This window comes from Euleptes europaea, chromosome 14, assembly GCF_029931775.1.
Source record: "Euleptes europaea isolate rEulEur1 chromosome 14, rEulEur1.hap1, whole genome shotgun sequence".
NCBI lineage: Eukaryota > Metazoa > Chordata > Lepidosauria > Squamata > Sphaerodactylidae > Euleptes > Euleptes europaea.
In genome coordinates this window covers 38,492,805-38,507,694 of record NC_079325.1, presented here as the reverse complement: position 1 = coordinate 38,507,694, position 14,890 = coordinate 38,492,805, and the positions used below count along the sequence as shown (strand labels likewise).

The 14,890-nt window shown below is 45.2% G+C and overlaps 1 protein-coding gene across 19 annotated transcripts in view; it reads left to right on the top strand.

Moving 5' to 3' along the window:
- The window catches only part of GRIN1 (glutamate ionotropic receptor NMDA type subunit 1), a 56,689-nt gene that overhangs the window by 29,258 nt on the left and 12,541 nt on the right, over nucleotides 1-14,890 (top strand). For all 19 annotated transcript variants that reach the window (XR_008933785.1, XR_008933783.1, XR_008933784.1 and 16 more), the window contains 9 exons: nucleotides 1,199-1,326; nucleotides 2,897-3,061; nucleotides 5,056-5,174; nucleotides 5,686-5,798; nucleotides 7,804-7,952; nucleotides 9,003-9,160; nucleotides 11,362-11,523; nucleotides 12,062-12,171; nucleotides 13,202-13,347. Coding sequence is in view for 14 of the 19 variants with exons in the window: in XM_056860997.1 (XP_056716975.1) it covers nucleotides 1,199-1,326; nucleotides 2,897-3,061; nucleotides 5,056-5,174; nucleotides 5,686-5,798; nucleotides 7,804-7,952; nucleotides 9,003-9,160; nucleotides 11,362-11,523; nucleotides 12,062-12,171; nucleotides 13,202-13,347 (1,250 nt within the window). In the remaining 5 variants the exon portion in view is untranslated. The remainder of the gene's footprint in view (nucleotides 1-1,198; nucleotides 1,327-2,896; nucleotides 3,062-5,055; nucleotides 5,175-5,685; nucleotides 5,799-7,803; nucleotides 7,953-9,002; nucleotides 9,161-11,361; nucleotides 11,524-12,061; nucleotides 12,172-13,201; nucleotides 13,348-14,890) is intronic.

Here is a 14,890-nt window from a genome sequence, read left to right as displayed (position 1 = left end):
CTGCCAGTCACAGTATTGTTCACTGGCCTGAATAGAACCATTCTTTTGCTGGAAGCAATGTGAAGGAAGAAGGAAATAGATATCTGGATAACTATCCATGGCATGGTGCTGTGTAGTTTCCAGTAATGCAGGCATAAGAATGTATGCTCATTTGGGGGTCTGCAAATCCCATGATTCAGTGTTTGATCAAAAGTGCAGGCACAACATTTTAATGTCACTCAACAAAGACTGAAAATTCCATGATCCAGTGCCCAATTTAAGATGCATGAAACTATCCCCAAAGGTAAAAATGTACAGCAATGCGACCACTAACAATTATTATATAAGATTCCACAGTCAAGCATACATATTGGCTTTTATGCATAAATTATTCAATCACATACAGCATGTAAATATAGTATAGTACAGTTGACAATCAGTGCAGCCGCACGTCCTCCGAAGAGGGAAGAAAAAAAAATGGCAACGCCCTAAAAAGTAAAGGAACGAGCACTAAGGTGTGCTTAATTCAAGGTCCTCTGTGGTTAAAGTTCCGTTCTTTAAAGGCGAAATGACGATGATTTATGCTCAAACTGTAACTGAATTCCACAACAAACTGTGGTGTGATTCCCCATGAGTAGTAAATCTTGTGCTGGGAAGTTTTTCTTCCTTTCAAAAACGGCAGGCGCAGAGAATCCACCTTGAATTCAAGAATCCACCTTGAAGGACCTTGAATTAAGCACACCTTAGTGCTCGTTCCTTTACTTTTTAGGGCGTTGCCATTTTTTTTCTTCTCTCTTCGGAGGACGTGCGGCTGCACTGATTGTCAACTGTACTATACTATATTTACATGCTGTATGTGATTGAATAATTTATGCATAAAAGCCAATATGTATGCTTGACTGTGGAATCTTATATAATAATTGTTGGTGGTCGCGTTGCTGTACATTTTTCCCTTTGGGGATAGTTTCATACAACTTAAGATGCAGGCTGAACATCAAAATGAAACAAAATGAATTCTTCAACAGCTCACATTTTCTCTTTGGCTCAGATCTAGGAAAACAGATGTGATAATGGATTTGTGTGGATTTTATTCCAAATTAGGTAGCTGCCTCTGAACTGGATTTCTCATTTGAGATGTAGTGGGGGAGAATGCATGTGGCATCTGAATGGCTGCCGTTGAGGGATTCTTCTATGAATCTGTTTGGTTGTTCTTCCATAGGACGCCCCAGTGTGATGCTGTGTTGCTATGGCTTCTGTATTGACCTACTGATCAAGCTTGCTAAGACAATGAATTTTACCTATGAAGTTCACCTTGTAGGCGATGGTAAATTTGGCACACAAGAGCGGGTACGTGTGGATATTTGGAATATAATTTTCCTCTCCCATTTGTTAAATGCAAGTTCAGCTAAAACATGCAAGGAGTCAAAAAGCAGTTTCTGATGTCTGTTCCAGTAAGTGGGAAGAGGTTTCAGGGCTACAGGGAAGTCCAGACACAGAGAAGATAGGGTTGCCAGGTCCCACTTCGTCATCGGCAGGAGGTTTTTGGGGCGGAGCCTGAGGGGGGCGGGGTTTGGAGAGGGGAGGGACTTCAATGCCATAGAGTCTAATGGCTAAAGCAGCCATTTTCTCCAGGTGAACTGATCTCTATCGGCAGGAGATCAGTTGTAATAGCAGGAGATCTTCTGCTATTACCTGGAGGTTGAGCAAACCAAAATCAACACCTCTGCACTAATATCAAGGATAAGGAAAGTAGTGCAGGAATCTTAGGCTATAGTTACTACAACACAAATGAGTGAAACATCAAAGTGTAATCAATGCATATAATAGTGGAAAGGGACAAACATACAACTATATACAATGGTATTTCAATAGTCCACAAAGGTATGTATAAATGTGTTTTTTTCAATAGTCCATAAGGGTACATAGATCCAAGAAGATTCCAATAGTTGGTCACAAGACCTCAGCAGATGTGTAAAAGACTATTATGAAAGGAAGACGATCGTTTCATTCTTCATCAGTTCCATTCAATTCATGCAGTTCAAAAGGTATACAAGGTTCAAAAATTCATTTCTTCCCCTTAGGGATAAATCTTATAACTATATCCATTGGCAAATGTAATAGTCCATATGACTTAAAATCTATAGAGGATATAGTTGGAATAAACAGAAGTCATTGCAAATGTAACAGTTCCTTTGTGGATATAGTTATAAGATTTATCCCTAAGGGGAAGAAATGAATTTTTGAACCTTGTATACCTTTTGAACTGCATGAATTGAATGGAACTGATGAAGAATGAAACGATCGTCTTCCTTTCATAATAGTCTTTTACACATCTGCTGAGGTCTTGTGACCAACTATTGGAATCTTCTTGGATCTATGTACCCTTATGGACTATTGAAAAAAACACATTTATACATACCTTTGTGGACTATTGAAATACCATTGTATATAGTTGTATGTTTGTCCCTTTCCACTATTGTATGCATTGATTACACTTTGATGTTTCACTCATTTGTGTTGTAGTAACTATAGCCTAAGATTCCTGCACTATTACCTGGAGGTTGGCAACCCTAAGAGAAGATGCTGTTCAACTAAGGGGGTCAGTGACCTGGGATCCTGAAGTACAGAAAGTAAAAGATGCCATTCTGTGGACCAAGCAGAAGTCTAGGCTCCTAGCACTTATTTCAGGCCTGGTCTTCATGGCAGCTGAAAAGGGCTCTTAAGGTCTGAGCAAAGACAGTTGCAAATAGTTCATTCAACGGTTTCACTTTCAGTCCCCAATGCTCTCGACAGGAGACAATATGAAAGGGAGCAGGTTAAATTGCTACCTCTCTGTCAATGGAAGATTGCTGCAGATTTCAGAGTGAATTTGCTTGCAGATCAGATACTCACAATAGCACTTGGGGTGTCCCTGCAGGTGAACAACAGCAACAAGAAAGAGTGGAATGGGATGATGGGGGAGCTGCTGAGCGGTCAAGCGGATATGATTGTGGCCCCACTGACTATCAACAACGAGCGAGCGCAATACATTGAATTCTCCAAGCCTTTCAAATACCAGGGACTCACCATCTTGGTCAAAAAGGTAACATGCTTACACACTTAGTGGAAAACTGTCAGCGCTGGACTTTAAGCAGCCAAGGCACAAAAAGCAGCACATGCAAGTTCTGGGATGGAGCACTGCATGGAAGGGCCTTGACCAAGGGTTAACACCTCTTTGCCCTAGGGTTGCCAGGTCCCTCTTCGCCACCAGCAGGAGGTTTTTGGGGTGGAGCCTGAGGAGAGCGGGGTTTGGGGAGGGGAGGGACTTCAATGCCATAGAGTCCACTTGCCAAAGCAGCCATTTTCTCCAGGTGAACTGATCTCTATCGGCTGGAGTTGTAATAGCAGGAGATCTCCAGCTTTTTCCTGGAGGTTGGCAACCCTACATTGCCCTCAGGCAAAATCTGACCCCTCTGAAAGTGAAACTTGCTCCCCTCTATCCCAGATGCCAACCTAAAGACAAACTATGGACACTAAGTGAAAGAGAGTTACAACAGTGAGCCAAGTCCTCAGTCCATTTTGGTGATGGTAATGCAAAGAGGCTCCTGGCTAGAGTCTCGGGGCAAAAACGCATGGTCGCTTTAGCCTCCTTTATTCCTTGTTTCAGCCAGGATTCAGCCAGGATCGAACGCACGTTCAGCGAAACACATGTGTTCTATCCTGGCTGAATCCTGGCTGAAACAGGGAATAAAGGAGGCTAAAGTGACCGTGCGTTTTCGCCCACTGATTGGGCTGACATGCACCAAGGATAGATTGGCTCTTTGTAACCAGAAAAGTACCGTATTTTTTGCTCCATTAGACGCACCGGACCATAAGACGCCCCCCCCAGCTTGCCGTCAGGGCAGGGAATGCTGGCTCGTGTCGTTCTGGTGCGCCCAGCCGCTCTGTGCGCCCCCCCCCCCCGCCTCCCAGCTGGCCATCGGGGCAGGGAGCGCCGGCTCGCGTCGTTCTGGTGCGCCCAGCCGCTCTGTGCGCCCCCCGCCTCCCAGCTGGCCGTCGGGGTGGGGAACGCCGGCTCGCGTCGTTCTGGTGGGCGGGGCGCACAGAGCTGGGCGCGCCAGAACAACGCGAGCCGGCGTTCCCCGCCCTGAAGGCCAGCTGGGAGGCGGCCGGGCCCGCTCTGTGCGCCCCGCCCGCCTCCCAGCTGGCCGTCAGGGTGGGGAACGCTGACTCGCGTCGTTCTGGCACATGGGGCGCACAGAGCTGGGCGCACCAGAACGACGCGAGCCAGCATTCCCTGCCCCGACGGCCAGCTGGGAGGCGGGGGCGCTCAGAGCGGGCCCGCCCGCCTCCCAGCTGGCCGTCGGGGCGGGGAACGCCCGCTCGCGTTGTTCTGGCGCCCAGCTGACTCTGTGCACCCGCCCGCCTTCCTTCCAAGCTAGAATGTGCGTCTTATGGACTGGGCTAGGGTCCATAAGACGCACATTCACTCCATAAGACGCACCGACATTTCCCCTCACTTTTGAGGAGGAAAAAAGTGCGTCTTATGGAGCGAAAAATACGGTACCCAGTGGCAATCTGGTTGCGATATCTGTCACCCCATTCATTGTCAGGGTTGATTTGGCTGATCTGGCTGGCTAGGCGGGTGTCCCCTACCTCCCTCACCGCTCCATGTGCATCCCTCCCAAAACTGCTCGTTCGGTGGAAGAGGATGTCCATCCCAGACAGAAGGAGTGTACTTATTATTGTCACTGGCTGTGTTAGAGCTGAGTAGCCCCTGAAACACTGCCAGCATCATAGTGGCCACTTGGCTTGTTTCTGGGCCATTTTAACTTTCCAGTCTGTTCTTGATGGATACATACCACCCTTAGTGTCAACTTTGTTCTCAGTGGTCTTCTAACACCGTGTCTCTTGGCTGGTATCAGGACTAGAGCTGGAATGATATTTTTCATATATGCATGTAAATGTGCTTACATTTTGGGGAGAAAAGCCTCCAAATCTTACAAATCCGTGCCATAGAGACCACTCCAGATGTGTTTGTACCCAGACTTCTCCCACCCTGTGACTGTTATTCCCTTCTCTGCCTCTGTGTTCCAGGAAATTCCCCGCAGCACACTGGACTCATTCATGCAACCATTCCAGAGCACTTTGTGGCTTTTGGTGGGGCTTTCGGTGCATGTGGTAGCAGTGATGTTGTATCTCCTTGACCGCTTCAGGTAACCACCCTTTATCGTGTATGAATGGGGTATGGACGGCAACCATTAATAGTTGCTGTAGCTGGAGACACCGGGTAGTTTCATGAATGTCTTCAGCAGGCATCCCTTTTATACACGTGCACACACCAACACTGTTTGATCTGGGTTCTACATAGTTCATTGAGGGGTTCCCCTGCCCAAGCCTTAATGAAATGAATGCAACTGGAGTAAGGAAAGCTTTGCATTGTTCCAAGGCATGCACAAGGGAACTTGTATACGAGAGTATCTGAGTGAAGGGGCAGTGAAATAAGTAGGTCTTGGATGGGGAGGGGGATAGGAAGAAGAGTTTAAAAAGCAGCCACTGTTGGGTTTTGATCCAGGAAATCGCAGTTCAAATTCCTGTTGTGCAACCTAGGCCAGATTTTATGCTTGCGCGGAGTCATAGGACACATGCAGAGTCCTTTTAACAGTTACTCCAGAAAGGAGCTAAGAGCAAGAATTGGGCAACTGGTCCAGTGTCTCTCTCTTGCAGCCCGTTTGGCCGGTTTAAAGTGAACAGCGAGGAAGAAGAAGAGGATGCCCTGACACTCTCTTCTGCTATGTGGTTCTCCTGGGGAGTCCTCCTGAACTCTGGCATCGGAGAAGGTAAGCTCAAAGTAGGTGAGAATGAGGGCTGTGAGAAGGAGAGCTGACTGGTGATATTCATATCCTGCTTTGCAGACAACGGTCTCCCAAAAAGGCTCACCTTGCCTAGGGAACCGAGGCCGCAATGTTAGGATTACAAACTAAAAAGGCAAAGCGTACAGTGGAAGGGGAATGGAAGGAGACCAGCCCATTAGTGTCAGCATTTATATCAGGGCATAACTGATCTTTCTTTCCTGGTGTTCATCTTGGGAGGAAAGAGGTGGAACTTCTCAGTGGTCCTTGGTCCTCTGACCAGCGGCAGAGGCCAGAGTGTCCCTCCTCTCACTTCTGCAGTCTCATGGACAACCGGTAATTACAGCAGGGCTCTTTTTTTCAGGAAGTTGAAGGCAAGTGCTCTATAGCTGTTCGTTGCAGCAAACTCCCTGCGTGCTGTGTCTGATGAGTGGGGCTAGAAAGGGCTTACTCTTCAGATGACATTCTGAGTTGACTGGGTGGTTGCACAATGCCTCTTGTATTCAAGAGCCATTATTTGATAGGGGCTACTGTAAGGCAGCAGGCATTTTGCACAGTGAACTGGTGAAGGCGTTGGTGATGCGTACTAAATGCTCCCTGTCTGAATTTCTCCAAGGTTTTGGGATTCTAAATTACCCATTTGTTTATGGACTGCTACCAATGTTCATCCGTTTTTTATTTAATCTTAACTTTTTAAGCTATTTGTATTTGGGTTGTTTTGCACTGACATGATGCAACACCCAACCCCTACCCCACTGTACCTTTAACTTAAGGCTCCACAAATCCCAGGCACCAGGTTGCCATGACACCTAGAAATTTTATAGTGATGCCTAGTATTTTCAGCTATTATTTTACTGTACCTTCTCTCTGCAGTTCTCTGTGCAAGTACAAAGGGTTGGATCCAACCAGTGCCTTCACTGGTGAAAAAGGAAAGAGGGGTCCCATACGAACAACAAAAGACTATGTTTGGGATCATGTAGGGTTGCCAATCTCCAGATAGAGCCTGGAAACGTTCCGGGATTGCAAATGGTCTCCAAACTATAGATATCAGTTCCCCAGGAGAAAATGGCTGCTTTACAGGGAGGACTATATGACATTATCCCCTGCCAAGTTCCCTCCCCACCCAAAACCCTGCCCTCTCCAGGTTCCGCCCCAAATCCCCAGGAATTTCTCGATCTAGAGTTGGCAACCCTATAGGACCTGCATGGGCAAAAGTCACACGGATCGGAAGTTTTAAATAAGTCCAATGTGGTTATTTATGGATCTCCTGTGCTTCCTGACTTCCTCTTATCCCTTCCCTATTAGGTGTTCCCCGGAGTTTCTCAGCTCGAATTCTTGGAATGGTGTGGGCTAGATTTGCTATGATTATTGTGGCCTGATATATACTGCCATGATAAGATGGGAAATTGGCTGGGATTGAGTGAAAAAGCTAACTGAATCCAATCCAAAGCTTATTTATGATTTCCCAGCAGAATGTTTTGTTGTCTGATGTAAAAATAATGTGCACGAAATTCTTTTCATTGCTTGTTTATATGTTAACTGCATTTTACGCAATTCAGTGGTGGTGGATTAATTAATTTCTTAACTGGTTGCTTTCTATTCTGGTTCCAATATTCAGTTAGATGATGCAATTAAGAAGTTAGGTTAGAGGTTAGCTTTTGGTTGCAGTGATTTACCCCTATATTTATATATATACTGCAATATTTTTTGTCATAGCTGTAATGATATTATGAAAATGTGAAGAAGTTAGGTTTTGAGGTAGCAATAATTATGACATTTGGTCAGTAAAATACAAAACCCTGATGGCTGAAAAAATGAGTCTGGCTCCTAAATTTTTAGGCTGGCTTCTAGATCCAAAGAAAATGTGTCAAGACCTGTCTTCGCTATCCTCCTGCGATAGATATGGACCTGATCAGAAGTTTTAAATAAGCCCAATGTTGCTATTTATGGATCTCCTGTGCTTCCTGACTCCCTGTTATCCCTTCCCTATCAGGTGCTCCCCGGAGTTTCTCAGCTCGAATTCTTGGAATGGTATGGGCTGGATTTGCTATGATTATTGTGGCCTCATATACTGCCAACCTGGCTGCCTTCCTGGTGTTGGACAGACCTGAGGAACGAATCACAGGCATCAATGATCCCAGGGTAATAGTGACACTGCTTGGGATTTTAGCAGGCATATGGGAGTTGTTTTGCATAAGAAGCAGCATGCTGTACATTATCGGTGTGGGCTAGGAGCAATCTTGTTCCGCTCCTTGTGTTCATGTTGCATGGCAGTCAAGAACACTTACATTAAAGTCCCAGTTGAAACTTAGCCTCAGAACCTGTCAATGCCAGGACTTGGCCATGAAATGTATAAATCAATGTAACCAGAAACAAATTTGTAGTGTGGGCTCTTCTGTTATATAAAAGTTGGAGCTGATGAGTGTGTGAAAGGCACTAGACAAGAAAGGGCCCCAGTCCTGTATAACCCAGTCCTGTATAACCTCAGGAAGGGCCCCAGTCCTGTATAACCTCAATTTAACTTTGTTTAAGAGTTACGTAGTGAATGTGAGGAATCAAAATTTAGATCCCTTTAGCCAAAACTAAGTATCTGTCATACAGAGCTGTTTCATAACTGTACTGTTCTTCAAAAACACAAAACAGCTGAAACAAAATGGTTACCCACTCAGAAAAACTGGAAAATACAAACCAAATTTCTGAGGTTTTTGCACACTGGTTTTAGACTTTGAACGAAGGGATATTTTTGGGTGTAACTACTGTACAGTTCCTGTTCAATAACCATTCCTTCACCCAAAGGAACCGTTTGAACTATTATTCTGTGTGGCTTGCCTAATAATCTCAAACACAGTATCTTCTCCCAAATATAATTCCAAATATATGGGGTGGGGGAAGCCATGACAGCTAAACTGGTTCAAAATATATATGTTTGTAGAGCAGACAAGTTCTTGAGTCTTGTTAAAACATTTTAATAGCAGTAGTGCTAAATATGAATCCACAGACCTAAGCTGTTTATGCTGTTTTCTGGTGATAACCCAAATGCAACAGAATCCATAATTGGTTAAAAAAAAAAAAACGCTACGAAAAACAGACAACTTAAACATCCGATCCAATTCAAGAGAAACTCCTTCTGTTTTTACTTCTTTCCTTACTGTAGCCCTCAAAATTTCTAAGTCCCATTTTACTGTTTTCCAGCTGCGAAACCCCTCGGATAAGTTCATATATGCTACAGTCAAGCAAAGTTCGGTGGACATTTACTTCCGCCGTCAGGTCGAGCTGAGCACCATGTACCGCCACATGGAGAAACATAATTATGAGAGTGCTGCTGAAGCCATCCAGGCCGTCAGGGATAAGTAAGTAATGGAGCCAGAGATCTGGGGAACAAGTTGAGCAAAAACGATCGGCTATTTACTTATAAACATATGAAGCTGTCTTACCGTGCATTCCTGAGAATCGGCGTAGGGGAACGGCGGGGAGAAGATGCAGTCGAGCCGCCTCCTAAGCAGTTCCACCTACACCGAGAAACAAAAAAAGCCTTTTCGGGGCTTTTTTTTATTAAATGGAGCCTTTTCGCCCCATAGAGAACTGTTCTCAACGCCGGCGTTACGGGGCGAAAGGGGAAAGGAAGCCACCTACCGGCGGCTCCTCCCCCTGGCCCACCCTGGGAACGCCCCCACATGCCAGCTCCACAAGTCTCCGCCATGATCTGCACCACGGGGAGACTGCGCCGGCGGAGGAGCGACATGCAGATCTACGGTGCTCAGGCGCTGATGGAACTGCTCTCGCCACCAGTGTAAGTGCATCTTGTGCCGTGATTAGACGCACTTACGAATCTCCTAACAAGATTCGGCCCCCAGGCTCAGGAATGCACGGTTATTCCACTGGTCCATCTAGCTCAGTATTCTCTCCACTTCACTGGCAGTGGGTCTCTGGGGGCCCAACACTTGCTATGTCCTTTAACTGAAGATGAACCTGGGATCTTCTGTACATAATGCACGTGCACTATATGTGTGTGTGTGTGTCGGTATGAACCTGTTGTAATATCATTAGTCCTTCTAGCTCAGCATTGTCTAATTTGATTGCCAGTAGCTCTTTTGTGACTCAAACCACGGATGTTCTTTCCCAACACATGCTACTGAGGTCTTTTAATTGCAGATACTGGAGAGCTGCATTCAAAGCACATGCTCTTGTGCTAAACCCTCCTCCGTCATGAATTTGTCTAATCTCCTTTTAAAGCCATCTAAGCTAGTAGCTGTCACTCCATCCAATCCGGTGTCTACAGGTTCTGCAAATTAATTATGTATTATTTTTAATCTCCGTGTTGTGTCTAACTGCACTTGAAGCAGCTTCCAATGATCATTTAACCACCACAATAAAAAACAATAAAGCAATATCACACTAAAACTCCAGATACAGAAATCTGTTCGCCTGAAAGTATTGTGGCAAGCCACAAAATTTAGTAATCAGAAGAGTTTTCAGAGTGTAATCAAATAAGCAGCTTTATACCTCTCCTTTTTTAAGCCATTCTTGATAGAAAACCAAACCTCCTGATAGCGGGGACCTCCAGTAACAATTGCAGGGCTGAATAAAGTTGCTGAGTGAGGAGAGTGAGAGAGAGAGAGACTGACTTCCTTCAAGTACAGGCATACCACTTTATATTGCACTTTGCAGATATTGCATTTTTTTTTTACAAATTGAAGGTTTGTGGCAACCTTGCGTTGATCAAGTCTATCAACATCCTTTTCCCAACAACATGTACTCAATTATGGCCAAAAACGCATGGTCCCTTAACCCACTTTATTCCCCGTTGCATGGGGTGTGTGCCAAACTAAACAGGAACTTCATGTCTCTCGCACTTTCTGTTTACATGGATCGATTGGCACAGTTTCATACCTGCTTTTCAAGGTAATGCGTACAGTTTCCCCCCCAGCCGGGGTAAATTTGATCCTGGCTGAAATGAGGAATAAAGTGGGTTAAGGGATTTTTGGCCTATGTCTCTGTGTCACATTTTTAGCAATAAAGTATTTTTAATTAAGGTATGTACATTGGGTTTTTTTAGACATAATTCTATTTCACAGTTGATAGACTACAGAACAGTGTAAACGTAACTTATATATGCACTGGGAAACCAAAAAATATGTGTGACTTGCTTTATTGCAACATTCACTTTATTGGAACCGAATCTGCAATATCTACAAGGTATGCCTGTATATGAGACCCAAGCTTGTTTTTAAAGGTTAAAACTAGCACCTTGAATTCAGCCCCAAAACAAATTAGCACCTGTGTAGCTATTGTAAAATCACATTATATGTGCATATTGTCCAGCGCCAGCTAGAACATGGGATACTGTATTCTGCAGAAGAAGTAATTTCCAAGATACCTTCAACGGTAGCCCCACAAAGAGCACATTACAGTAGTCCAGCTGTAAGGCACAGTTCTGTACTTCACATCAGCATCACAGGGTGTCTAGAGGAGAGGTGCTTATTGAGACATGTAAGGCATTTATAAGCTCATCTCTTGCATAGTTGAACTTGACAATTGCCTTCTCCCACAGCAAGCTCCATGCATTCATCTGGGATTCGGCTGTGCTAGAATTTGAAGCCTCGCAGAAGTGTGACCTGGTGACGACGGGGGAGCTGTTCTTCCGCTCTGGCTTTGGCATCGGGATGCGCAAGGACAGCCCTTGGAAGCAGAACGTCTCCCTGGCCATCCTCAAGTCTGTACCATCTCCAAGTGGGAATGCTGAATCCTACGTAGCTTGCATGGGGTGATCAATATGTTGTGAGGAAGGAGACGGAGGGATTCCTCTTATATTTCATCTTTTAAAAGCCCAAGAGCCAAGAGAGGTGTAGAGGCAAGAGATGTAGCAGAATTACTTACTTCTAGAGGTGACTGCCCGTTTCGTCTCTGCACGAGTCACTGCTTTAGGCTCACATCCTTTCATTTGAGAGGTATACCCAGATCAGTGACTTATGCAGAAAGTCAGGGGATGACACTCCTCTCAGAGCAGGTAATTATTCTGCCATACTCTAAAAGGTAAAACTTTTTCGATGCAAACTTGAAGCATACCTTGAATTTTATATTCGAAACTAATTGTGCCTTACCTTGCTTAACTACAAGAAGTCTGGGAAACCTGGACTAGGCAATACAGTACATACCAAATCAATACATACCTCTCCTATATCCTCACCAGTTCTTGCCTCTGCTGGGAAACCTACCCCAGTGACTGCTTTACTCTCTTCTTATGTCTCCAGCCTCCATGAGAATGGCTTCATGGAAGAGCTTGACAAGACTTGGGTGAGGTATCAGGAGTGTGATTCCCGAAGCAATGCCCCAGCAACGCTCACCTTTGAGAACATGGCAGGTTTGTTCCATTCTCACCAGTCCTCTGATCTCTTCACCTCCCTCTGGCCTTCCCTGAACTTTCAAAAAGGGTGTTTCCATGGGGCAACAGAAAGCTGTGAAGGGGTTTTTCACTCCCTCCACGTCCCGCACCTTCTCCTTATGGGAACCTATCTAAATACACCTTCTGGGTAGATGCACAGTCACTCCAAATCCATGCCCCCCCCCATCTCTGCAGTAATATGTAGTTGAAAAAAAATCCACGTATCCCTAACTCCTGTCCCATTTCTTTGGCTGCTGCTAGAGGGGCAGGAAATATTATCATGCTATCACATTATGCTGTTTTGTCAGCTACATATTACTGGGGAGAGGCACAAGACCTATCTGTTGGTGGCACACATGCATTGACTCAAAATGTGCAATGTGAGTCTCAGAGCCAGTCATCATGCGGTAAAACTATTTCTGGAGAATTCACTTTAGGTTGCCGAGGAAGACTTGCATGTGTGAACACTCTCTTATGAAAAAAGTTACCGGGAGACAGAAAATGAGCACGTCAGTGAGAAGCCTATCCCTAACATACTAATTTTCTATATGCAGGGAGATTTTAAAAAAGAATGGCTCCATCATACACTATGCTGTAACAATAGCACTGATACAAGTTGGAGTGTGGGAAGCAATTCATTTTGGGACCAGCACAAAGCGTGTACTGGTCCAATAGATGGCCTTGCTGTTATTAAAAACCGCTCCAGGAATTTGGGAGGAGGAGATGTATTGGTGAGGTTACCGTTATTGGCCAATAGGCACCATCTACAGCCAGTTTTGCCCTGGTTCATAACTAAACTGTACCAAAACCAATGTTTCAGAGCTTGCACCAGGATAGCAGAAAGGTAGACTGCAATGAGAGAGTGCTTTCAAAACTGCCCCCCACTTGTAATTAAGCCACATTTTTGGTTTTCACCGTTGCTGTATCAAGGGGAAGATGGGGAAGGAGGGAGGGTATTACAGTGCTGTGTCTTCCTCTCTCCTGGGGGTAACTTTCCTACTTCTTTCAGGTGTATTCATGCTGGTGGCTGGAGGTATTGTGGCCGGGATATTTTTAATATTCATAGAAATAGCTTACAAAAGGCATAAAGACGCCCGGAGGAAGCAGATGCAACTGGCGTTTGCAGCCGTTAATGTGTGGAGGAAAAACCTGCAGGTAGGACAGACCGTTTTTAGAGCACAACCTCCAAAACAGGTGCGGTTTTTTGTGTTTCCCATCACTTCACCCAACCAGTGACTACAGTGCTATGTGGGAATAGCACAGGGACAGACTCCCCCTGCCGCCCCCTGCCCAGCCCAGACCAGCCCCAGCTCCTCCTTGCAGGTGTACCACTGAAAGGTGACCTGGAGCCTGATGCTCCGCTAAGCATTAGCATGCAACCCCATGCAGCACTTGGAAGGTGAGTTGTGCATCTTCAAATCCCCTGTCCTGCTAAGGTAGGCCCCACTTAGCCAGACAACCCCCTTTCCTCCCTCTCCCCCTTGCACTTGGCCAACTGCTGCTCTTCCAGAGGTGGCTCCTTTTTTCTTTTATTTTTTTGGCCAGTTCAAGCTTCTGGTCCTTTGGAAAGCCATTACATTGTAAATCTGGTATTTGGCTACACTTGTCAGGAGGAACAATTTTGGCTACCCTGCCTTGCTCCAGCTCCCCTTCTGATTATCTGGCAAAATAAAATATTCCAATGACCTTTAGCATAGCAACTGCCACCCCACTATGCACCCAGCTGAAGCCATCCTAATAGGTTCTCTGGTTTCCCAGATTAAATGGGAAATTACTTTGGGAAATTTACTTGGAGTGTGCTGAGCCCAAGGTAGCCGCTCCATTAAGTGCTCAGCCTTTAGCACCACCTGCTGCTGGAAGAAAGGATTGCAAGCAGAAGCGCTTAAATTTTGGGTGAATGGCTGGCTCCTGTTAGACACCAGTTGCTGTTTAGTTTGGGCAAGTTCAGTTGTAGAATTGAGACCACAGAAGGGGGTACCAGCTGTATGTAATTAATCCATCCCCATACCTATCCTTGGGGATCCTGAGGGACCACAGCTGGTCAGCAGAGCTGACATTGTTTCAGGTAGCCTCTTTCTGTGGCCTGTACAGAGCTTAATTTTTAGCCAGAGATTAGCTCCAGACTTGTTTTCAGTGCCAAGCCTCATCCATGAATCTCTTAAATGAATCTCTTCAATCCTGATAGTTCAGATTTTGGGGTACCTCTGAGTACGTGCAGGGTGCCTTTCTCACTCTGATGAGAAAATGCAGTCCTATCTGGACCACCCCATCCTGGATTATAGCACAGAGATTCTGGATCAATTATTCCAAGGCAGGTCTGAGTCCCTGGATCGTTTTCTTTTTAAAAAAGAAAATGAAATAAAGAAAATAATTTAATCACCAGGACAGGCCAGATAGATCCCCTGACAGCTTTGCACAAACCAAGCAGTCAAGAATAATTACCTTTATTATATAGCATGTCAAAGCTCGTTATACAGTGGATGCAAAAATGTTAGGGTCAGACACCTTCTCAAGGGAATTTTTAAAATAACAGCACCCATGGGCCATGGGAGCAGAATCATGCCACTGAAGCAGAGAGTGAGGAAGAAAGATGAGGTGGCATAGGCTTCTCTGTTAGGAAAACCACAAGCTGTACACCATTATAATGTCCAACAAGCCATTTCTTATTCTCCCTCCCCTGTCTTTCTCTTACCCTGCC